We start from the raw sequence: 26,487 nt of genomic DNA on the forward strand, positions 1-26,487 counted from the left end.
GCCCCCTGATCCTGTCGCACATATCGCCTGGCGATAGGTCAGGGGGCGCAAGGGGAGTTTGCGGCCGGGGCGCAAACGGGGCGCTGCGCACGGCAATGACGCCGAATTTCGCGGGAGGCGTTAGCGGCGTCGCGCCCGGTCGCTAGGGCATTTGCGCCCCCGGGGGCACTAACGAGAGGCGTAAAGCAACCCAATTTCTAGCCCAATAATTCAAAATGTGAAGAAGTGGCATTTAAGGCTCTTGGATAGTTCTACATAAGAACATAAGAAATAGGAGCAGGAATAGGCCACTTGGCCCCTCGAGCCTGCTCTGCCATTCAATAAGATCATGGCTGATCTTGGGCTCAAAGCCACTTCTCTGCCCGCTCCCCATAACCCTTCACTCTATTATCTTGCAAAAATGTGTCTATCTCCACCTTAAATGTATTTAATGACCCAGCCTCCACAGCTCTCTGGGGCAGAGAATTCCACAGATCTACCACCCTCTGAGAGAAGAAATTCCTCCTCATCTCAGTTCTAAAAGGGCGACCCTTTATTCTAAAACTGTTCTAGATTCCCCCACGAGGGGAAACATCCTCTCTGCATCTACCTTGTCGAGCCCCCTCAGTATCTTATATGTTTCAATAAGATCACCTCTCATTCTTCTAAATTCCAATGAGTATAGGCCCAACCTGCTCAACCTTTCTTCCTAAGTCAACCTCCTCATCTCTGGAATTAACCAAGTGAATCATCTCTGAACTGCCTCCAATGCCAGTATATCCTTCCTTAAATAAGGAGGCCAAAACTGTACGCAATACTCCAGGTGTGGTCTCACCAATACCCTGTACAGTTGTAGCAGGACTTCCCTGCTTTTATACTCCAACCCCTTTGAAATAAAGGCCAACATTCCATTTGCCTTTTTGGTTACTTTCTGTACCTGCATGTTAACTTTTTGTGTTTCATGCACAAGGACCCCCAGGTCCCTCTGAACTGTAGCATTTTGTAATCTCTCTCCATTTAAATAATAATTTGGTTTTTTATTTTTCCTGCCAAAGTGGATAACCTCGCACTTTCCCACATTATACTCCATCTGCCAAATGTTTGCCCACTCAATTAGCCTGTCTATATCCCTTTGCAGATTCTTTGAGTCCTCTGCACAACTTGCTTTCCCACCCATCTTTGTATCATCCGCAAACTTGGTTACATTACACTCAGTCCCTTCATCCAAGTCATTAATGTAGATTGTAAATAATTGAGGCCCCAGCACCAATCCCTGTGGCACCCGACTAGTTACCGTTTGCCAACCGGAAAATGACCCATTTATCCCGACTCTCTGCTTTCCGTTAGTTAGCCAATTCTCTATCCATGCTAATATATTACCCCCAACTCTGTGAGCTCTTATCTTATGCAGTAACCTTTTATGTGGCACCTTATCGAATGCCTTCTGGAAATCCAAATACAGTACATCACATCCACTGGCTCACCTTTGCCCACCCTGTTCGTTATATCCTCAAAGAACTCCAGCAAGTTTGTTAAACATGATTTCTCTTTCATAAAACCATGCTGACTTTGCTTGACTGCATTATGATTTTCCAAATGCCCTGCTACTGCTTCCTTAATGAAGGACTCCAGCATTTTCCCAACGACAGATGTTAGGCTAACTGGCCTATAGTTTCCTGCTCTCTGTCTCCCTCCTTTCTTAAATAGGGGTGTTACATTTGCAGTTTTCCAATCCGCTGGGACCTCTCCAGAGTCCAGGGAATTTTGATATATTGCAACCAATGCATCTACTATCTCTGCAGCCACTTTTTTTAAGACCCTGGGATGCAGGCCATCTGGTCCAGGGGACTTGTCATCTTTTTGTCCCATTATTTTACCAAGTACTTTTTCCTTAGTGATAGTGATTGTCTTTAGTTACCCCCTCCCTGTGGCCCCTTGATTATCCATTATTGGGATGTTGTTAGTGTCTTCTACCGTGAAGACAGATACAAAATATTTGTTCGGAGTCTCTGCCATTTCCACATTCCCCATTATTAATTCCCCAGTCTCATCCTCTAAGGGACCAATGTTTACTTTAGCTACTCTCTTACTTTTTATATACCCGTAGAAGCTCTTAATATCTGTTTTAATATTTCTTGCCAGTTTACTCTCATAATTCATCTTCTCTCTCTTTATTATTTTTTTAGTCATCCTTTGCTGGTTTTTAAAAATTCCCCAATCCTCTGGCCTCCCACCAATCTTGGCAACATTGTATGCCTTTGTTTTCAATTTGATACCATCCTTTACTTCCTTAGTTAGCCACAGATGGTGCTCCCTTCTCTTAAAATCTTTCTTTCTCACTGGAATATATCTTTGTTGAGAGTTATGAAATATCTCCTTAAATGTCTGCCACTGCATTTCAACTGTCTTACCCTTTAATTTATTTTTCCAGTCCACTTTAGCCAGTTCTGTTCTCATGCCATTGTAATTGCCTTTGTTTAAGTTCAGGACACTGGCCAATAGATGCTTACGACAAGAAAGTCTATACTGTAGGTGAGGAAGAGGTGTGTTTGCTTATACACTACCTGCTGGCAAGCCTTCTCAGCACGACGGTTGGCATCAATTACTTGCCTCTCCAGCTGTTGCATCTGGAAATCAGAAAACATTACATTACATTAATGTGAAGGTAGCCACAACATAAATTCTATTGCTGCATTCTAAAATTGCTTTTAAACATCTGTAGTTTATTTTCCCTGGGAGAAAATAAAGGGCACTGTTGTGAGAGTAGGGACAGGACCAGAGGATTGGCCCGGCATATCCCTCACTCTACCATTACCTTCAACCAGGGGACCAACCCTGGTTCAATAAGGAGTGTAGAAGAGCATGCCAGGAACAGCACCAGGCATACCTAAAAATGAGGTGCCAACCTGGGTAAGCTGCAACACAAGACTACATGCATGCTATAAAGTGGAAGCAGCATGCTATAAACAGATCTAAGCAATCCCACAATCAATGGATCAGATCAAAGCTCTGCAGTCCTGCCACATCCTGTCATGAATGGTAGTGGACCATTAAACAACTAACGGGAGGAAGAGGCTCCATGAATATCCCCATCCTCAATGATGGTGGAGCCCAGCACGTGAGTGCAAAAGACAAGGCTGAAGCGTTTGCAACCATCTTCAGCTAGAAGTGCCGCGTGGATGATCCATATCGGCCTCCTCCTGAGGTCCCCACCACCACAGAAGCCAATTCGATTCACTCCACGTGATATCAAGAAATGGCTGAGCGCACAGCAAAGGCTGTGGGCCCCGACAACATCCCGGCTGTCGTGCAGAAGACTTGTGCTCCAGAACTAGCCGTGCCTCTAGCCAAGCTGTTCCAGTACAGCGACAACACTGGCATCTATCTGACAATGTGGAAAACTGCCCAGGTATGTCCTGTCCACAAAAAGCAGGTCAAATCCAATCCGGCCAATTACTGCTCCATCAGTCTACTCTCAATCATCAGCAAACTGATGGAAGGTGTCGTCGACAGTGCTATCAAGCAGCATTTACTCACCAATAACCTGCTCACTGATGCCCAGTTTGGGTTCCGCCAAGACCACTCAGCTCCAGGCCCCATTACAGCCTTGGTCCAAACATGGACAAAAGAGCTGAATTCCAGAGGTGAGGTGAGAGTGACTGCCCTTGACATCAAGGCAGCATTTGACCGACTGAAGTCAATGTGATTCGAGGGAAAAACGCTCCACTGTCTGGAGTAATACCTAGCACAAATTATATCGCCGTTCCTTCATCGTCACTGGGTCAAAATCCTGCAACTCCCTACCTAACAGCACTGTGGGAGTACCTTCACCACACCGACTGCAGCGGTTCAAGGCAGCGGCTCACCACCACCTTCTCAAGGGCAATAAGGAATGGGCAATAAATGCTGGCCTTGCCAGCGATGCCCACATGCCATGAACAAATTTTTTAAAAATTTAAAAAGGGAAGGTCACGCTTGACCAACCTTATTGAATTCTTTGAAGAAGTAGCAGAAAGAGTAGACAAGGATAGTGCAGTGGATGTAATATACATGGACTTTCAAAAGGCCTTAGCTAAAGTACGGCATAGTAGACTCATGACTAAGGTCAGGGAACAAGTAGTGGAATGGATAGCAAACTGGCTACAAAACATAAAACAGAGAGTAGGTGTCATAGGTAGTTACTCAGACTGGCAGGAGGTGGGAAGTGGTGTTCCACAGTGCTGGGACAAGTGTTGTTCACCATTTACATAAATAATTTGGACATGGGAATCGGAAGTACAATATCAAAATTTGCAGATGACACCAAATTGGTGGGGCGGGGGGCAGGTATAGTTAATAATGGGAAAGACTGCGACAAAATATAGGAAGGCATTAACAAACTTGCAGAATTGGCGTGTAAATGGCAAATGAATTTCAATATAGATAAATGTGAAGTGGTGCATTTTAGTCGGAGGAATAAGGAGGCCACCTACTCCTTGTCTAAATGGGGTAGAGGCGCAAAGGGATCTAGGGGTACAGATTCACAAATCATTAAAAGTAGCAACGCAGGTCAACAAAGCCATGAAAAGTGTAAACAAAGCACAGGGGTTACATTTCTAGAGGAACAGAATTCAAAAGCAGAGAAGTTATGTTAAACTTATATAGAACCTTGGTTAGACCACACTCATTACTGTGCACAGTTCTGTTCTCCGTATTACAAAAAGGATATAGAAGCACTGGAGAAAGTGCAAGAAAGACTTACAAGGATGATACCAGAACAATGATCAGGAAAGATTGAACAGTCTGGGGGTCTTTACTCTAGAAAAGGAAAGACTGAGAGGTGACCTGATAGAGGTCTTTAAAATTATGAAGGGGTTCGATAGAGTGGACCTAGAGAAGTTTTCACTTTTGGGGGAGTCCAAAACTAGAGCCCATATATATATATAAGATAGTCACTAAAAAATCCAATAAGGAAGTCAGGAGAAATTTTTTTACTGAGTGGTGAGAATGTATAACTTGCTACCGCGTGGAGTGGTTCAGGTGATTAGCATAGATGCATTTAAGGGGAAGCTAGATAAGTACATGGGGGATAATGGAATAGAAGGATATGTTGATAGGGTGAGATGAAGCAAGGTGGGAGGAGGCTCGTGTGGAGCCAAATGGCCTGTTTCTATGCTACAAAATTCTAAGTAATTCTATGTAAATGTCATGGAAGACTGTTAACAGAAAGTGATCCCTCAAAAATTTACAGGAGTCCAACATAAGCTAAAGTTCCCTAGACATAAAATACCTTCTGGAACTCAGAAACTGCAAATCCATAATACAAAAAAAATGGAGATATGATAGAAATAATAGAGAAAGGCTGAAAAATACATTGTAAAAGCAGGGTCGAATAGAATTATCAGAGGCCAAAAGTTGTATTCAACAGGGATATGTATGCCAGAAGGGAAGAAAATAATGAAGTGAATCAGACAGGTTAGGATCAGACAATAAAGCACTGGCAAGCTTCACACTGCTTGTCAAGCTAGGACCACCCATCCATTATGGAATTGTCTTGCACTATTAACTGCTAGATCCAATTAACAAGCCAGGTTGCTTGGTCAAACATCAACAGGTCATTTGGGTACTGCAACCCTGTCTGACTTGGGTTATAGAGTCTGTCACAGGAGTTATAATCTTCTATTATTAGCTTGTCTCTCTTGCAGCCAATTTGACCCGAAAGAGACCCCGCTTACCTCTGCACCCAGGAGAATAGTCACTAGTGGTCACTAGACAGAACTAAAGCAATTGAGACCATTTGAAATGGTCACAATTCAGCAAACAAAATTAAGCTGACATTACTTCTTTAAAACTTTCCTGCCCAAAACAGTCATAAGAACTGCAAATAGTTAAAGATTGTTGGGTTGGAAAGCATTAAGCAATAAGACAGTATTGAAATAAGCAGCCAAATGCTCAACATGAACAAGTTCTGTTTTGTGATTAACTTGAGGAACAAGTCTTCAGTCAATTCATTAAGGACGATAGCAAAATACTGCAGATGCTGGAAATCTGAAATAACAACAGAAAATGCTGGAAAAACTCAGCAGGCCAGGCAACATCCGTGGAGAGAAATTAGAGTCGACGTTTCGGGTCTAACCCTTTTTCAAAACTGGAAAGGAAATGAAATAGATCGAAAGGCAGGGCTGCGAGAGAACAAAAGAAGTGAAGAGACATTAAGAGGTATTCAAAACGAGACGAGATGGTGATAGGACTAGTGGAGACAAAAGACGGCTCAGATTAGGTGTGAAATGTTCTGGCAGAATGAGAGACAGCTGCCATGTGGGAGAGAGAAAACAAAAGGAAAGGGGGCGGGGTGGGGGGAACCAAAACAAAGGGATGGATAAAAAATATAAGTAAAAATGTAATTGGGGCCGAGGTTATAATCTGAAATTGTTGAACTCGCTATTGAGTCTGGAAGGCTGTAAAGTGCCTAATCGGAAGATGAGGTGCTGTTCCTCGAGTTTACGCTGGGTTTCCGTGGAACAATGCACGAGGCCGAGGACGGTGAGTTCCGAGTGGGAATGGAGCGGTGAATTAAAATGACAGGCGATCGGAAGCTCGGGGTCACCCTTACGGACTGAACGGAGGTGTTCCGCAAAGCGGTCACCCAATCTGCGTTTGGTCTCTCCAATGTAGAGGAGACTGGGTGACCGCATTGCGGAACACCTCTGTTCAGTCCGTAAGGGTGACCCCGAGCTTCCGGTCGCCTGTCATTTTAATTCACCGCTCCATTCCCACTCGGACCTCACCGTCCTTGGCCTCGTGCATTGTTCCACGGAAGCTCAACGTAAACTCGAAGAACAGCACCTCATCTTCCAATTAGGCACTTTATAGCCTTCCGGACTCAATATCGAGTTCAACAATTTCAGATCATAACCTCGGCCCCTATTACATTTTTACTTATATTTTTTATCCATCCCTTTGTTTTGGTTTTTCCCTCCCCCCCGCCCCCTTTCCTTTTTTTCTCTCTCCCACATGGCAGCTGTCTCCCATTCTGCCAGAACATTTCACACCTAATCTGAGCCGTCTTTTGTCTCCACTAGTCCTATCACCATCTCGTCTCGTTTTGAATACCTCTTAATGTCTCCTCACTTCTTTTGTTCTCTCCCAGCCCTGCCTTTCGATCTATTTCATTTCCTTTCCAGTTTTGAAAAAGGGTTAGACCCGAAACGTCGACTCTAATTTCTCTCCACGGATGTTGCCTAGCCTGCTGAGTTTTTCCAGCATTTTCTGTTGTTAATTCATTAAGGACATCAGGCTTGTGTCACCAGAATGAATTGACTTCATCAAACTAAATAAAAACATGCTGCTGTTGCAATGTCACTGGAGGCTACATCTGTGCAACATTTAATATCATTGGCGACAATTAAAGAAACATAAATAACACCAACCACTGGATCTGCCTTTGTATAATGTTAGCATACACACATCAGATTCCTAGAATGGTATGCTTCTGATACTTTGCTAAATTGAAGAAATAAAAATTCAGCACTGTGCACTCAAACAATACGTTTTAAGCCTAACCATCAGTACCTATTTTTGAAATTAAAGCAATTAAAAAGAATTATAATTAACTTTCACTTTCACATAATAGAGAAAGCTATGCATGTGATGTTTTGCCATAGACCCCTAAGCAAATCTGCTTATAGGTTTAATCTAGTCAATTGGGAATAATAAAACAAAGATCTATTCTGCAAAATTATAATGAAATGACATTGGCCCAGAAATTCGGGTCTCCACGGGTGAGTACGCACGGGGTACTCACCCGTAGGCCGAATGGAAGTGCCGGTTTTTTGCATGCACTGCGCCTGCGTGGGAAACCGGCACTTCCGATCCTCTGAACGAAGGGGTTCAGAGGTCGAACGTGCGCGCAGGAGAGGCTGCGCGTGCGCATCAAACTTACGTTTTTTTTTGCAGGTTTTCCCGGGATCGTAAGCCTGCAGGATTTAGAAATGTAAAAAGCAGGAGTAAGGCCTGCTTTTTACTGGTTAAGTGGTCAATTAATTAAAATTAAAACATTTTTTCCACAGGTTTATTATTTTTAAATACTTTAAAGCAAGGTAAGTTTATTTTTAGCCCGGTTAGAATATAAAATTATTTTTTTCAAAAATTTAAATTATTGTTTAAAATAGTTATTTAATGCAATTTATAGTTTATTTAAAAAGTGTGATTTAAAAAAAAAATTATTTGAAGGTTTACTGCTATTTTGGGGCCGTAGTATTTATAAGTCTTGACAGGTCTTCCTGTCAAGACTTATGAATGGGCTTTTCCCTCCTCCGATTGGCTGACCATGGACCACGTGATCCCAGGGGACGCATCGAACTAACTGCGCCCCTGGGACACACAAGCACTGTGCGCCGGCAGCTGGGCCAGGCCCCGGATCGGAATTCCACAGGGCCCTACAGCTCAATTGCCGGCGTGCTAGGTAAGTGCAGGTCGGGGGCTTGCACCCGCGGGAAGCCCCTGATCCGAATTTCTGGGCCATTGTGTCCAGAATAATACATTCAAATATTAACCCGTCCAGCGCCATGAATATATACACAACTATTCTCATTGGCAGCCGCCATCAGCAACTATTACTGTCATTGTAACATTATTTTCAGTGTTACAGTGTAAAACCAGTTGGCCCAAGATGACAGAGATTTCTCTGAACGTTAGAGAGTTCTAAAGGTTAACGATCATTGTCTCAATTGACAATAGTTTGGCAAACCACTTTTTCTCTGGAGAGGGAGAAGAGTCAAAACAGCTTTATAATAATCTTGTTGAAACCATGTGTAAATGACAAAATGATGCAATGCAACATGATTTGCACCAACGCACTGTAAGTTTATATAAACAAAAAGGTTTGCCAAACATTTCTCACGAAGTCGGTTCCTTTCTAATATTGCAATAGAATTTTGTAGGAATGTCATGTTCAACTTTCTGTCAAATCGGGTAGCTCCTCTTGCTATTTGGTGACAATGCCAATCACAATGCAACCAAAGAATACATTCACTGTGGAAGGGCTGCCAACAGTAAGGCATGCAAGGTCAGACTGGCATCAACTTAGGTTAGTGATTAGGTTCATATCTTTGAACAGAAAATATTCACCTCCCTGCTGAAGTTTCAGCCCATTATTTTCATTCAAATGCCTCATAGATTTCACAGTTAAAACTTTTTCCTTAGATTGAGAACTTTCAGAATCGCAAACGTTGCAAGAAAAATAGGCATCAACAAAAAATACAGGTGGCACAGAAATCATGCTTCCAACTTTCCAGTCTTTAATCTACTTATCCCTTTTACCTCACATGATTAAGCTCAAAGTAAAGGCATGAATAATCACTTGGTTAAGGATTACAATCATTATTATTTTCAAAGTGCTTATTCACAAGTTCATCCAAAGGTCAGTTCGACTGCAATACCAACAGGACAATGAAAGTCCTGCACTTGTTTATAACTGGACAGTGCTGTTAAACAAGGGCCCTTGAGTATATCATTTAACTGTAGTGTAATCGGTGGGATTGATTTGATTTAATTTAATTTGAATTAATTAAAGGGTAAGTCATGACAGGACAGCCCGGCTCCGTGGTATGCTCCTCCTGCGCTATGTGGGAACTCAGGGACACTTCCTGTGTCCCTGACAACCATGTGCGCAGGAAGTGTATCCAGCTGCAGCTACTGACAGACCGCATTGCGGCGCTGGAGCTGCGATTGGATACATACTGGACCATCCGCGGTGCTGAAGACGTCGTGAATAGCACGTTTAATCAGTTGGTCACACCGCAGGTAAAGGTTGCACAGGCAGAAAGGGAACTGGTGACCAACAGGCAGAGTAGTAGTGCAGGGGTCCCCTGTGGCCACCCCCCTCTCAAACAGATATATCACTTTGGATACTGGTGGGGGGGATGACTTACCAGGGGAAGGCAGCAGCAGCCAACTTCCTGGCACCAGGGGTGTTTCTGCTGCACAGGACGGGAGGAAAAAGAGGGGTAGAGCTATAGTAATAGCAGATTCTATTGTAAGGGGAATAGAGAGGTGTTTCTGCGGCCACAAACGAGACTCCAGGATGGTGTGTTGCCTCCCTGGTGCAAGGGTCAAGGATGTCTCAGAGCGGCTGCAGAACATTTTGGAAGGGGAGGGTGAACAGCCAGTTGTCGTGGTGCATATAGGTAAAAACCGGGATGAGGTCCTAAAAGCTGAATATAGGGAGTTAGGAGGTAAATTAAAAAATAGGACCGCAAAGGTAGTAATCTCAGGATTGCTACCAGTGCCACATGCTAGTCAGAGTAGAAATAGAAGGATATTTCAGATTAATACGTGGCTAGAGGAATGTTGCAAGGGGGAGGGATTCAAATTCCTGGGACATTGGAACCGGTTCTGGGGGAGTTGGGACCAGTACAAAATGGACGGTTTGCACCTGGGCAGGGCCGGGCCCGATGTCCTAGGGGGAGTGTTTGCCAGTGCTCTGGGGGAGGGTTTAAACTAAAATGGCAGGGGGTTGGGAACTTGAGCGGGGAGACAGAGGAAAGGGAAACAAGGATAAAAGCAAAAGACAGGAAGGAGAAAAACCAAAGTGGCAGGCAGAGAAATCAAGCGTTTAAATCAAATATGGCCACAGTAAATAATAATTCTAAAAGATCTAAGAGCATTAAAAAAACAAGCCTGAAGGCTTTGTGTCTTAATGCGAGGAGCATTCGTAATAAGGTGGATGAATTAGCTGCGCAAATAGAGGTAAACAAATATGATATGATTGGGATTACGGAAACATGGCTCCAGGGTGGCCAAGGCTGGGAACTCAACATCCAGGGGTATTCAATATTCAGGAAAGATAGGCAAAAAGGTAAAGGAGGTGGGGTAGCATTGCTGGTTAAAGAGGGGATTAACACAATTGTAAGAAAGGATATTAGCTCTGACGATGTGGAATCTGTATGGGTAGAACTGAGAAATACCAAGGGGCAGAAAACGTTAGTGGGAGTGGTATATAGATCTCCAAACAGTAATGCGGAGGTCGGGGATGGCATTAAAAGGGAAATTCGAGAAGCGTGCAATAAGGGCACAGAGTTATCATGGGTGACTTTAATCAACATATAGATTGGGCTAACCAAATTAGTAACAATACTGTGGAGGAGGAATTCCTGGAGTGTATACGGGATGGTTTCCTGGACCAATATGTCGAGGAACCAACTAGAGATCAGGCCATCTTAGACTGGGTATTATGTAATGAGAAAGGATTAATTAGCAATCTTGTTGTGTGAGGCCCCTTGGGTCGGAGCGATCATAATATGATAGAATTCTTCATTAAGGTGGAGAGTGAAGTAGTTGACTCAGAGACTATGGTCCTGAATTTAAATAAAGGAGACTACGATGGTATGAGGTGCAAGTTGGGTAGGATTGATTGGGGAATGTCACTCAAAGGGTTGACGGTGGATAGGCAATGGCAAACATTCAAAGATCGCATGGATGAACTACAGAATTTGTTCATCCAAGTTTGGCATAAAAATAAAACAAAAAGGTGACTCAACCGTGGCTAACAAGGGAAATTAGGGATAGCATAACATCCAAGGAGAGGACATATAAATTGGCCAGAAAAAGCAGTAAACCTGAGGATTGGGAGCAGTTTAGGATTCAACAAAGGAAGATAAAGGGATTAATTAAGAGGGGGAAAATAGAGTATGAAAGTAAGCTTGCAGGGAACATAAAAACTGACTGTAAAAGCTTTTATAGATATGTGAAGAGAAAAAGATTGGTGAAGTCAAGCGTAGGTCCCTTGCAGTCAGAATCAGGGGAATTTATAATGGAGAACAAAGAAATGGCAGACCAATTAAATACATACTTTGGTTCTGTCTTCACAAAGGAGGACACAAATAACCTCCCAAAGATGTCAGGGAACATAGGGTCTAATGAAAGGGAGGAACTGATAGAAATCAGCATTTGTAGGGAAATGGTGTTAGGGAAATTGACGGGATTGAAGGCTGATAAATCCCCAGGGCCTGATAATCTACATCCTAGGGTACTTAAGGAAGTGGCCCTAGAAATAGTAGATGCATTACTGGTCATCTTCCAAAAGCCGATGGACTCTGGAACAGTACCCATGGATTGGAGGGTAGCTAATGTTACCCCACTGTTCAAAAAAGGTGGTAGAGAGAAAACGGGGAATTACAGCCTGACATCGGTAGTGGGGAAAATGCTAGAGTCCATTATAAAGGATGTAATAGCAGGGCACTTGGAAAAAAGTGACCGGATCGGACGAAGTCAACATGGATTTACAAAAGGTAAATCGTGCATGACTAATCTATTGGAATTTTTTGAGGATGTAACTGGTAAAATAGATAAGGGAGAACCAGTGGATGTGGTGTATTTGGACTTTCAAAAGGCTTTCGATAAGGTCCTGCATAAGAGATTAGCGTGTAAAGTTAAGGCACATGGGATTGGGGGCAAGGTATTGACTTGGATAGAGAACTGGTTGGCAGACAGAAAGCAAAGAGTTGAAATAAACGGCTCTTTTTCCGAGTAGCAGGCAGTGACTAGTGGGGTACCGCAGGGATCGGTCCTTGGACCCCAGCTATTCACAATATATATTAATGATCTGGACGAGGGAACTAGATGTAATATCTCCAAGTTTGCAGACAACACAAAGCTGGGTGGGCGTGTGTGCTGTGAGGAGGATGCCGAGAAACTCCAGTATGATTTGGACAGGTTGGGTGATTGGGCAGATGCAATATAACGTGGATAAATGCGAGGTTATCCACTTTGGTGTCAAAAACAGGAAGGCAGATTATTATCTGAATGGCAATAGATTGGGAGAAGGGGAAGTGCAACGAGACCTGGGTGTCCTTGTGCACCAGTCGCTGAAGGTAAGCATGCAGGTGCAGCAGGTGGTTAAGAAAGCAAATGGTATGTTGGCCTTCGTAGTGAGAGGGTTTGAGTACAGGAACAAGGATGTTTTGCTGCAGTTGTACAGGGCCTTGGTGAGACCACATCTTGAGTATTGTGTGCAGTTTTGGTCGCCTTATCGGAGGAAGGATGTTCTTGCCATGGAAGGAGTGCAGCGAAGATTCACCAGGCTGATACCTGGGATGGCAGGAATGACGTATGAGGAGAGATTGGGTTGATTGGGCTTTTACTCGCTGGAGTTTAGAAGAATGAGAGGGGATCTCATTGAAACTTATAAAATTCTAACAGGACTAGACAGACTAGATGCTGGAAGGATGTTCCCGATGGTCGGGGAGTCCAGAACCAGGGGTCACAGTCTAAGAATAAGGGGTAAGCCATTTAGGACAGAGATGAGGAGGGATTTTTTCACCCAGAGAGTGGTGAACCTGTGGAATTCTCTACCACAGAAGGCAATAGAGGCCAATTCATTAAATATATTCAAGATGGAGTTGGATATATTTCTTAAGGCTAAAGGGATCAAGGGATATGGGGAGAAAGCAAGGACAGGGTACTGAATTTGGATGATCAGCCACGATCTCATTGAATGGCGGAGCAGGCTCGAGGGGCCAAATGGCCTACTCCTGCTCCTATCTTCTATGTTTCTATGTTTCTATGACAGCAATTCTAAGGAAGTGGACAATTTATATGAGTAGTGTGTGATGTTACTGCTTGCTGTAGATTCACATTATAAACCACTGTGTGCTTCTCAACAGAAAGCAAATGCTTTCCCTCTGGCTCAGTTAAAGACATGGGCCTAGAAGATCGATCACCTGAAAATGGGCGCGCAGAGGGGGCAGGCACAAGTGTGCCTGCACTAGTACAGGGGGTAGGACCGACAAAGGTGCCAGCTCGCCAGAGGGCGAGATCACATACTAGCTCTGCGGCAGAGGACTCAGATGCTCACTTCGAGGGCCTAGGCTACCGAAGAAGGCTGATGGTCAGTCACCAGGAAATGCTAGTTGCACTGAGCAGCCTGTCAGCAGGCTTGTGTACAATGTTGCAGAACAGGGAGGAGTCCAGCTCCAACTTGTGTCAAGGCTTCACGCAGAGCACGGAGACCATTCTGTCCAACATGCACCGTGCAGTCAGCTCCATGAACGCAACAGTTGCATCCACCATGCTGGAGCCTCTGTTGACAGCTGCCATGGCAGCTAACACTGCCGCCATGAAAGCTCAGCTGGCTACCATCTTGGTTCTGTGGACCAGTAGCGACAACCGGTGTTCCACAGGAATCTGTACTGGGATCTCAGCTTTTCACCATATATTCTAATGACTGGATGAAGGAATAGTGAGTTCTATATCCAAGTTTGCAGGTGACACTAAGCTAAGAGGCACAGTAAGTTGTATAGATGAGAGTAGGAAATTACAGAGACATGGACAGATTAAATGAGTGGACAAAACTGTGATAGATGGACTTCAATGTGGGGAAGTGTGAGGTTATAAGAACATAAGAAATAGGAGCAGGAGTAGGCCATTTGGCCCTTCGAGTCTGCTCCGCCATTCAATAAGATCATGGCTGATCTTCTACCTCATTTCCACTTTCCTGCACTATCCCCATATCCCTTGATTCCCTTAATATTCAAAACTCTATCGATCTCTGTATTGAATATACTCAACGACTGATCCTCCACAGCCCTCTGGGGTAGAGAATTCCAAAGATTCACCACCCTCTGAGTGAAGAAATTTCTCCTAGTCTCAGTCCTAAATGGCCGACCTCTTATTCTGAGACTGTGACTAGGGTTGCAAAATTCTGGGAATTTTTAAAAGAGGAAACTTTCCGTGGGAATTTATGGGAATTTTGGGAATTTATGGGAATTTTGAGTTTTTTTGCACACTGATGGTTTTTGTCTCTGACCCTTATATTATCTTTGTCGTCAAAATAGACATACTGTTCCATACAAATAAAAACAGGCTTTCAAAACTTTATTTAGGTTATAATTTTGAACTTTATTGAACCCCCACAAAAAAGACCCATCTAAAATAAAATAAGAGTGTCAGCTTATTTAGCCTGTAATTTGTCCTTATTTTGTCCCTTTGAGTCTTCTACTCATGAGTCTTCTACTCCTCATTGCTCCTCCTGATTCTCTGACTCTGGCTCTGACGTGTCCATTTCCTCCTCTGTGTCAGTGTCTAGCTGTGTGGTGGACACTTCTGTATCTGGCTCAATAAGTTGTAGGTTCGCCCGGATAGCCACCAGTTTCTCCACTCTCGTTAGTCAGCCTGTTGCGCACCTTTGTATGCGTATTCCCAAAAAGTGACCAGTTTCGTTCAGAGGCCGCTGATGAAGGTGGGATTTGGAGTATCACCGATGCAATAGGTGACAGGGCCTCAGATGCACAAAGTCCCTTCCACCAGGTATGTGCACTGATATGCTTGCATGATTCCCATATCCCATCCCCATTCCAAAGACCTTGCTTGGTAGAGAACTTTGCCAGACTTCCCAGAACTTTGCCCACATCCAGATTGAGATGGTGTGAGAGGGTAGAAATCATACTGTTGCATATACAGCTCGAGCAAGGCACTCATCTGCATTCTTCTGGCTATGGTTATCCATTGTATCAAAGAACCTTCCAAGTGGGCCAGGCGTTGCTGATGATAAGGAGCCTGATGCTGAATGAGAACCATCATCTTCTTGAATGGAAGCAGAGGAACTCTGGGCTGACTGCTGTTAGCTTTGAGTGAAGTTGTTGCATTTGGATAAATGCTGCTGCATCTTTGTGGCATTCTTTACATATGGCTTTCTACAGTGTTTGCACATGTACACAGTCTTTCCATCTTTAATGCCTGGGGTAAAATGCTTCCACACATCCGACGGTAAACGTGGCATTGTTCTATGCAGAGAAATAAAGGGCATTCATCTCTGTGTCGAACTGCGGTCGATCAGCACGATTGCAACAGGGTGAGTACATTTTTGCTGATGCTCCATGTGATGGAAGCATGACCTGTACACACACGACGCTACATCACCAATAGTGTATTATTTTGTATATTTTAAATTGAAGGACAACAGAGTTCAACAAGTAACTGGTTTATTTGGTATAAAGTCTGATTTACTTACTGCATCATCACAACATCAGTAGAAAACAAAATGACTTCCCTCAGGACCCCTAACCTGGATCTTAAAAAAACGATAGCAGTCTTACAGATGCCTGCAGGCCAATCACAATTCGATATGCAAATATTACAAATAGAGGGAGCTAATCGCTCATCCACTCATCCAACCAATCAGGACACATTTGTTCACAGTCACACACAAAACTTGTAATTATTAAAACAAGCCAAGTAAGAAGATAAACATATATTGATTAAGAAATTCCTTAATAGTTAAGATTCCATCTCTCTTAGTAATTTTAAGAGAGGACCTGTGGGAAAAAAAGAAATACAAAAAAAACAATATTATGCTAGCATGTGCTTTTTTGGGCAAAATTCCCCAAATTCCCAAGCTAAACTTCCCGTGGAAAATTTCCGGAAATTTACTGGAAACTTTCCACCCCTTTGCAACCCTAACTGTGACCCCTGGTTCTAGACTCCCCAGCCAGGGGAAACATCCTCCCTGCATCTAACCTGTCAAGCACTGTAAGAATTTTGTATGTTTCAATGAGATCACCTCTCATTCTTCTAAACTCTAGAGAATATAGGCCTAGTCTACTCAATCTCTCCTCATAGGACAATTCCCCCATCCCAGGAACCAGTCTGGTGAACCTTCGTTGCAGTCCCTCTAAGGCAGGTATATCCTTCCTTAGGTAAGGAGACCAAAACTGTACACAATACTCCAGGTGTGGTCTCACCAAGACCCTATATAATTGCAGTGAGACGTCTTTACTCTTATACTCAAATCCTCTTGTAATAAAGGCCAACATACCATTTGCTTTCCTAATTGCTTGCTGTACCTGCGTGTTAACTTTCAGTGATTCGTGTACAAGGACACCAGGTCCCTCTGAGCACCAACATTTCCCAATCTCTCACCATTTAAAAAATATTCTGCTTTTCTATTTTTCATACCAAAGTGGATAACTTTACACTTTGGATCCAAGAAAGACAAATCTGAATATTTTCTTAATGGCGAGAGACTAAGAATTGTGGCGGAGCAAAGGGATTTGGGTGCCCAGGTACAGAAATCACTAAAAGCTAGTGCACAGTTAAAAAGTAATCAAAAAGGCTAATGGAGCGTTGGCCTTTATCTCAAGGGGACTGGACTACAAAAGGGAGGAAGTGATACTTTAGTTGTACAGAACCTTGGTCAGACCCCATCTGGAGTATTGGGTTTGGTTTTGGGTACAGCACCTCAGGAAGGATATATTGGCCTGGGGGAGATATGGGCAGGGTATAGCAGAGTCACCAGAATGATACCAGGGCTCAAACGGTTAAATTATGAGGACAGATTGCATAAACTTGGCTTGTATTTCCTTCAGTTTAGAAAATTGAGGGGTGATCTAACTGAGGTGTTTAAAATGATAAAAAGGATTCGACAGAGATGCTATTTCCTCTGGTCGGGGATTCCAAAACAAGGGGCAACAATCTTAATATTACAGCTAGGCCATTCAGGAGCAATATCAGGGTAGTGGAAGTCTGGAATTATCTCCCCCAAAAGGCTGTAGGTGTTGAATCAATTGAAATTTTCAAGCTAGAGATCAACAGATTTTTTATTAGGTAAGGGTGTCAAGGGATATGGTTCAAAGGTGGATAAATGGAGTTGAGCTACAGATTAACCATGGTCTAACTGAATGGCAGAACAGACCTGAGGGGCTGAATGGCCTACTCCTGTTCCTATCTTCTTGTGTTTAGCTCATATGTGACTAAGATTTTAAAGCATCAAAGAATGCAGCTGTTTATTCAGCAGGGTACATGCCAATAGTCATTTGAACAATTCCAGTACTGTACTGTACATATTCTTTCTAGTGATGCATGAGCTAGTTTCACTTTGGCACTGTATGCTTAACTTGTTTTTAATTCAATGAGGTACCTTCTTACAATTTGTAATGTGAATGTTGATTTAAGATACTGAAAATGTTAATTCAGAGAAAGTCCTGACAGTGACAATAATTGTTGATCGGTCATTGGGGCTAAATTCATACTGAGCATTTAAACCTAGTGTCATAGAGGTATAAGCAAATATTACCCTAGCGTAACCTCTCAGGGTTTCATCAATCAATGCTCACACACAAAACTCCAAACTCCAATGAAGGGTTCCTTGTTGAAGTTCTGCCTCCCTTTCATTGCAGCCTTCATTCTGCCAATTACTACACCATTCCACAGATTCCTGTAGCAACCTCATGCAGATAGGAACATAAACTGAGTGCTGCAACAAAATATCTTTCTTTATCTGTCAAAAATTGACCCTGCTATTTTATTAAAATACAAATGATGTGAAACATTTTTATTTGTTTGATTTAAGCAATAATATACAAATGCATGCACTGTAGTCGGAATTGTGGCAGGGTGGACTATCCTCAATTCTCTGCTGTAATGTGCAACTATGTTGTTACTATACGATACTTTGTAAATACTGAGAAGGGTGGTTGTTTTGATGAACAGTTTCTTTGTGTTTGAAATGACAGCACTTTCACCTTAGATCGAAAATAAACTACAAGGTGCAGTGATAGTGGGCTGGATTTTATGAACCTCGGTGGGTCCGTGGCGGGCGACGTCCATGGCGGGTCCCGGCCCCACTGCCGGCTCCAGCCCGCTGTGTAGAATGAATTTCCCTTGATTGGGCTTGTTAAGCCCACCCAGGGAGTTTCCCGGCCAACTGAAGGAAGCGGGTTTGATGACGTCATTTGATGACACGTCATCAGCCGGTTTCCTTAAAGGGACCATGGCCAACTTTAATTTGACATTTGTGCTGTCAGTATTCTACAGCATTGAGGTGCTGCAAACACTGACAAGCACTGCACAAAGGTACACGACTGCACCCAGGCTCTCCCATGACTCCTTCCATATGCTTATGGAGGGAGTCACAGCACTCAGGGAGGTCCTCTTTCCCTCCCATGGGCGGAGAAGTCCTCCCTAGGAGATCAACACAGCCTGGTTGCACAATGCAGAGGAGGGCACAAGCAGGGATGTGGTCAGGAGGACCTGGGTGCAGTGCTGCAAACGTTTCAATGATCTCAGTAGATCACACAACGTTGGTACAAAGCCACACTCACCTTCATCCTGCTGTGCCTCTCAGCACATCCCCATCACTCTGCCTTCCCTACCCTACTCCTGCACATCCTTACTCACACCAACTTACCTTGCACCTCCACCCATCCCTCTCTATCTACATTATCACATCCCCATCTCACTAGCCACCCATCACACTCGCCCTCATCCTAATGCAATCATACCAATTAACAACACACAAGGGTAGGCACTTGGGTGTTTTATGCAATTTTCATGTAAAGTTTCTGTTAATGTTTATTTTCAACACTTTGCATTCTTGGACAGATTTGTGTGTATCTTTGGAAGTGGCTTAGTGAGTTGCAGTGAACGTGAGACATAACGGTACCCCCCGCAATGGTAAGGAGTGTGAAAGGAATGGCTTGGTTATTGCAGGGATGCTTTATGGTGTTAGTGTGGGGTGGTGCCAACCTGGCGCATCATGTGGCAGCCAGGCTGTACAGCATCAACTGAAGTAAATCTGGCTATGGTGAGGCCATCCCTGGCGTCCAGGGCAGCAATGTGGTCGGGTGCTGATGCCCTGTGTCCTGTGCAGCATCAGTTGATTGTGGAGAAGGTTGGTGTTGTTGTTGGTGCTGCTGGTGTGCCCGGTGATGCTGGTGTTCAGGCTGATTGTGGTGGAATTCTGAGGACTAATGTGAGAGAGTATAAAGTGCACTGATGCTGATGGAATAGATGGCAGGAATAGAAGCAATCTGTCAATGGTGGGAGAGGTAATGAGGTCAGACTGGATGGAGACTTGTGTAAAGACTTGCAGCATTCTGAATATGTAGTGGAAATGCAGTTTAGAGAAGCTAGTGGCTAAGGGAACATTTCTCAATCAGCTGGGAGCTTTGACTTGACATTTGAAGCTGTCAACTCATCAGTTGATTCAATCAGGTCTAGGCACAGCAGGAAACCAGTGGGCAACTTGTCAAATCCAAAAAGCTGGGAAAAATGCATTGTTAAGTGGCTGTAAACAAGCCACTAATGATTTTAATTGCCTCCCCCACCACTGCATTTCGGGTCTGCTCTGCGCTGGCAGACCCGACATTTGGTAAAGGCGCGTGGCGGCGGGTTGACAGTGGGGTCCCGACCCACTGTCCAAAAAAGACCACACTTTCCCTCCCGTCCCGCCACCGATCGCGCCCGCTGACCCCCCAGAAAATGTCCCCCTCACCGTGTGTCTGACGACAGCATACTGAAACTAATCTGAAAGGATTGCCAAGGTCTACTCAGGAATATTCCCTGCTATGATCCAACACAGTAAATAATGCGAGTTTGATCACACTTCTCTACCTTCAGACCAGTCAACGTGAGACACATACCTAAAACATGTGGAAAAAGTGGCCAATGTATAGGACACTTGTTTTCTGTTACATTTCAAGCACGTAAGAACAGAATAATTTTTAGCAATAGGAAAAGACCATTAGGCTCAACAAGCCAATTCCCTTTTGTTGGACCTCTACCCCATCTACTTTCTATCTCAGCATAGCTATTGTTCAATGTTTTATCCAGAAACAAATCTAGTCGCATCTTGCACTCAGGATCCACGTCTGCCTATACCAGTGCTCACCAACAGAAGACTGGGAGAGGAGGCCAAGCTCTTTCTCTATAACATGGTGTGGGTAATCTTTGATCTCCTTGAGCAAGGACCCCAGATGCTCCTGCTGCAGGCTGTGATCTCTCTGCAGATGCCAGCCTGCATTCTGCCTCTTGTGCGGTAGGTGGAGGAGTTGTGTGGAACTACCGTCATCCAGAGAGAGCAGCATCTTCCATGATAGCATCCATCCCAACCCTACTTGCGGCCTCCATGACACCATGCTGTCTGATCTGTGGATGCACAGACCTGAAGACTTCAATGATCTCACAGAAGCTGGTCCCTATCGGATGCCTGATTTAGCTATGGGAGGAGCGGAAATCTGATTGGAGAGATTGAAACATGGAACGATGGGCACAGATTTGAAAGGTGTCAACACATTCAAGGGCTTTGTAAAGGAAAAGGAGGTTGCAGATGGGATGGTAGTATGCAAGAAGGGTGGGTTTTCTTAGAAGGGGGTGATGACAGTGTGTTAGATGGGGAGAGGGACAATACTCGAGGAGAAGGAACTATTTACAATGTCAACTAGCATGAGGGTGTGGTAAACCACTGTTTGTATTCCACTGTGTACATGCCTGGACATGCCTCGGCTGACTCCTCCCACAAGTCCTAGTATAAAGGTGACTGCTCCCCAGCCCTTTGTATTTCTGGACCGGTCGACCACTCGAGGCAGACCTTCATTCTTTTGTTAATAAAAGCCTTTAGTTACTCTCTTAACTCTCAGTCTTTTATGAGTAATTGATAGCGCATCAGAGGGCCAGGAAGGGAAGTTGGGTAATCAGCAGTTTAGCAGGAATAGGGTTGAGAGAGCAGGAGGTAGATCTCATTGACAACATGAACTCAAGGAGGGCATGGGGGAGATAGGGAAGAGACAAAGATGCTGGTTCAGGCCTAGGGCGGGGGGAACTTTGGGGGAAGACAGAACTAAATAGCAATGCCAAATAAAGTTGTGGAACTCTAAATATTAAAGTATTATCTAATATTCAGTACCATGAAAAAGTGCTGCTATGTTAGAGTTTCCCATTGTGCAGAATGTACATATTCACCAATAGCCCATTAAAGTCCTGAAGGCAGGGCTTATGTCACAAAGGGGCCTATATGGTACTGGAAGGAGGTCAAAATATTTAAGAAGTTAATTTCAACAAAATAAAAATGAAAGTTGGAACACCATCACATTTTGTCATGGGATGGTATATGTGCGTTTGTGGCCTGAAAACATCCCCATTTTGAAAGTTTTTAAATCTCCGCCAGGCTTTTATGGAAGGCAACAAGCAGGGACAATCTGCCTTCCCAGAGAGATGAAAGGAACATTAGACAGAGTGGCATTCGGTTCATCTGATGCTGGAAGACCCAGATGTGAGTAAAGCAGAGAAATATAAAAACTTAAATCAAAAAATGACCTCTTTCCATCTGCCTGGTTGTAAAAGTCCAGCAATTTCATTTCAATATCTAGGCAATTATTGATACTGAAAGTTATAATTTAAAACTCAAAAAGTGAACATCCACAAATTAGCAAGCTTTCCTCCGTTAAGAATCAGGTTCACCAGAAACCATAAAATAACTTCAAGGAGTGATTTGCCATAATTTGAGCCAGTTTCACAGACCATGATGACAACACGATAAGGCAATCATATGATTGTCTGTGGAAATCAAAGTCTTTGTAGTTCCCAGAATAAACATAGATCGCTAATCTACACTGTATATCATTTCCTTTATGTTACAATAACACATCAAATACATAGTGGCTAGATGTTGAGCTGTACGCTTTATATACTTAATTAACTCCTTAGTTATGGGGCAGAGTCAGTATTGGTTTACTCTGATATGACTGCAAGATGCTAATTTAATATAACCATGTGGATGATATGGATGAGCAAAAGTGGAGTTGTGTTTGAAAAGTATTGACACAGTCTCTAGCCCCACTTCCGACGCCACTTTCCAGCCACATCCACTATTCTGTTTACTTTCAGCTTTCCTAGAAAATGCACTCTTATTTCCTATAGCTAAATAATGTCATAGGCCACCAAACTATCACTGGCCGTTATGAGAAGTAATAAACACTGAATGTGATAAAACAAATGGACTCTATAGCTGCGATTTTGCCAGCGCAGGAAAGATGGTTGGTGGGTTGCAGTCCCGCTCTTGGCTTCAGCCGCTCTGTAAAAAGGATTTTCCATGAATAGAATCTGCGGGGTTACCGGCCAATTAAAAGGAAGCGGGTATGATGACGACATTATTTGATGACGTGTCATCAGCCAATTTCCTTAAAGGGACCATACGCAAATTTAGTTTGACAGTTGTGCTGTCAGTGTTCTGCAGCATTGAGGTGCTGCAAACACTGACAAGCACTGCACAAAGGTGCACGGCTGCACCCAGGCTCTCGCATGCAGCACGCAGGGCGGTTCTCTTCCCTTCCAAGGGCAGAAGAGACCTCCCCAGGACACCAACGCAGCCTGGTTGTACATTGCACAGGAGGGCAAAAGCAGGGTTGTCATCAGGAGTACCTGGCTGCAGTGGCGCAAACCTTTCAATGATCTCAGTAGATCACGAAACATTACTGCAAAGCCAAACTCAACTGTGCCACTCATCACATCCCCATAACTCTGCCTTCCCTACCCTTACTCACACCAACTTACCTTGCACTTCCACCCATCCCTCTCTATCTACATTATCACTTCCCCATCTCACTAGCCACCCATCACACTCGCCCTCATCCTAGTGCAATCATACCAACTAACAACACACAAGGGTAGGGACTTGGGTGTTTTATGCAATGTTCATGTAAATTTTCTGTTAATGTGCTGTCAAACATTGAAATCTTTATTTTCAACACTTTGCCTTTTTGTACCTTTGGAAGTGTCTTAGTGAGTTGCAGTGAATGGTGAGACATAACGGTATCCCCCGCAATGGTGATGAGTGTGAAAGGAATGACTTGGTTATTGTAGGAATGCTTTATGGTGCTGCTGTGGGGTGGTGTTAACCTGGCGCATCATGTGGCAGCCAGGGTGTACAGCATCGTGAAGTAAATCTGGCCATGGTGATGCCATCGCTGGCCTCCCGGGCTGAGGCCCTGTGTCCTGTGCAGCATCAGTTGATTGCGGAGAAGGTTGGTGTTGTTGTTGGTGATGTTGGTGTTGGGGTTGATCGTGGAGGGATTCAGAGGACCAAGGTGAGACTTTTTCAAGGGCACCGATGTTGCTGGAATACATGGCAGCTGAAGTTGAGATGACAGAAGCGAGCTGTCAATGGTGAGAGAACTTGCTCCAAGGAGGTGACAATGGATAGAGAGTTTACTCCGAACACTTCTAAACTGCATACAGCTCGAAAGTGTCTTCCAAATCCTGAAGGCTCAAGCTTCTGACATTGGAAAGTGACCAGCTCTGAAATGGTAGCTTTCATGCCACTTTTGCAGCTGTCACCTATTCACAGCAATGGGGAGGCATAATGAACCCGACCTACTTACCTGACGTGATCTCCAAATGACATGAACCCCATTAAAAATGTGGTAAAATAGAAAAAGGCTGGCAAAATAGTAGCAAACAAGCACTTAACAAGCAGTTAAGTAACTTAACTGCCTCCCCCGCTGCTTGGCGTCGGGTCTGTTCTGAAATCGCAGACCCGACACTTTGGAAACTTACTTGGAGGCAGGTTCGCAGCGGCTTCCCCACCTGCTGTCAATCATTTCGATTTTGACAGCGGACCCGCACTCCGAGCTCCGGCAAAATTCAGCCCTATAATATTCAATGAGTAAATGGACTGTGTGTTGTAGTACTGAGCCACATAGATCACTAAGATACCAGTTTCAGTCTCTGATCTGTGCTGAGTTAATTGATCTAAGCCATGTTAGTAGTGAAATTACTGCAATTGATTTCAGTAGCCAGACAAAAGGTACTCAGGAAGAATTTCTGCTTTCAATTACTATCCAGTAACTCCTGTTAGAGAGTATACGGGGGGAAAATTCAGTTGGTTGCGCCACCTGTTAGCGCCTTAAGAGGGCGCTAAGTGGGGCGCAAACCAACTAGCACCCAAATTCAGCGGGAGGTTAGTGGTGGCGCTAACCGTTAGCGCTGCGCCGCTGCCGATGACGTCATCGGTGTGCGCAGTGCCCCGCTCACGCCCCGGCCGCGATCTTCGGGAGCACCCCCTGATTTACTGCCGGACGCTATGTCCGACAGGATCAGGGTGGCGTACCTGCGGCCGGGGAGGCGCAAATTAAAGGCGAGGTGCGGGGCGGCCATTTTTGTTGTTGGCCGCCTGCCAGCACCTGCCTGTGCTCCCGTCCCCGGCCTCCGGAAACCACCCCCCCCACCCCCCCACGGAGTGCCGGCTGCGCTCCAAGAACCCGGCACTTCTCTTGGGTGCCGGGCTCTTTTGCCTGCACTCCCGATCCCCGGGGGCCCAGCTGGGCCCCAGATCGCGCTGCACAAGGCCCCTCCCCTTTAAGAAGGGGAGGAAGGCCTGCAATACCGCAGCGTGATGTGCTGCAGCATGTGGCGCTGCGGCACGTAGCACCACGATATTCACTCGCAGCGCCCCAAGAGGGAGGCGGGGTGCCTCCAGTAGCGTCCCGCTTCCCTTTGGGGCGCAACCGACCAATTTCCGGCATGGGAGCGCTACTTTTAGCGCCCCGGCGAAGTTAGCGCCCCAAACGGGGCTATACTGAATTTCTCCCCCTATATACGTAGATGACAGATGAGAGTACAATTAGGCTCGGCTCTGATGTTAAGATTATGATCCGGTCACCCCTTGACCTTCGCAGCTTTAGTGAAAAAAAACCCTGATTTCTCAAACAAAACCAAAATACTGCAGATGCTGGGAATCTGAAATAAATGCAGCAAATGCTGGAAATACTCAGCAGGTCAGGCAACATATTTGGAGAGAGAAACAGACTTTTCAGGTCGATGACCTTTCATCAGAACTGGAAAATGTTAGAGATATAACAGGTTTTAAGCAAGTGCAGAGGCAGGGAAAGGCGGGAGGGGAGGAAAGAACAAAAGGGAAGGACTGTGATAGGGCGGAAGGCAGGAGAGATTAAATGACAAAAGAGACGATGGTGCAAGGTAAAAGGAGATGGTAATGGGACAAGTAAAGAAACAATAGATGGGTCTAGAAGAGGTGTTAATTGGAAAAACAGATTCATCAACAGCTGCCATCCCAAAAAAATGGGGGCAGAGGTTATAGCCTGAAATTGTTGAACTCAATGTTGAGTCCGGAAGGCTGTAAAGTGCCTAATCGAAAAATGAGGTGCTGTTCCTCGAACTTACACTGAGCTTCATTGGACCCCAGCTGTTCACAATATATATTAATGATCTGGACGAGGGAATTGGATGTAATATCTCCAAATTTGCAGACGATACAAAGCTGGGTGGGAGGGTAAGCTGTGAGGAGGATGTGGTGAAACTCCAGTATGATTTGGACAGGTTGGGTGATTGGGCAGAAACATGGCAAATGCACTATAATGTGGATAAATGTGAGGTTATCCACTTTAGTGGCAAAAACAGGATGGCAGATTATTATTTGAATGGCAATAGATTGGGAGAAGGGGAAGTGCAAAGAGACCTGGGTGTTATTGTGCACCAGTCGCTGAAGGTAAGCATGCAGGTGCAGTAGGCGGTTAAGAAGGCAAATGGTATGTTGGCCTTCATAGCGAGAGGGTTCGAGTACAAGAACAAGGATGTCTTGCTGCAGTTGTACAGGGCCTTGGTGAGACCGCACCTTGAGTATTGTGTACAGTTTTGGTCACCTTATCTGAGGAAGGACGTTCTTGCCATGGAGGGAGTGCAGCGAAGATTCACCAGGCTGATACCTGGGATGGCAGGAATGACGTACGAGGAGAGATT

At 44.5% G+C, this 26,487-nt stretch overlaps 1 protein-coding gene across 1 annotated transcript in view; it reads right to left on the minus strand.

Annotated features, from left to right (window-relative positions):
• Positions 1-26,487, minus strand: part of plekhh2 (pleckstrin homology domain containing, family H (with MyTH4 domain) member 2) — a 146,138-nt gene that overhangs the window by 96,844 nt on the left and 22,807 nt on the right. The window contains exon 3 of the mRNA XM_085980626.1: positions 2,544-2,606. Within this exon, the coding sequence (XP_085836752.1) occupies positions 2,544-2,606 (63 nt within the window). The remainder of the gene's footprint in view (positions 1-2,543; positions 2,607-26,487) is intronic.

The sequence above is a fragment of the Somniosus microcephalus genome, chromosome 3 (assembly GCF_052327205.1).
Source record: "Somniosus microcephalus isolate GS21.2 chromosome 3, FLI_Smic_1.0, whole genome shotgun sequence".
NCBI classification, from domain to species: domain Eukaryota; kingdom Metazoa; phylum Chordata; class Chondrichthyes; order Squaliformes; family Somniosidae; genus Somniosus; species Somniosus microcephalus.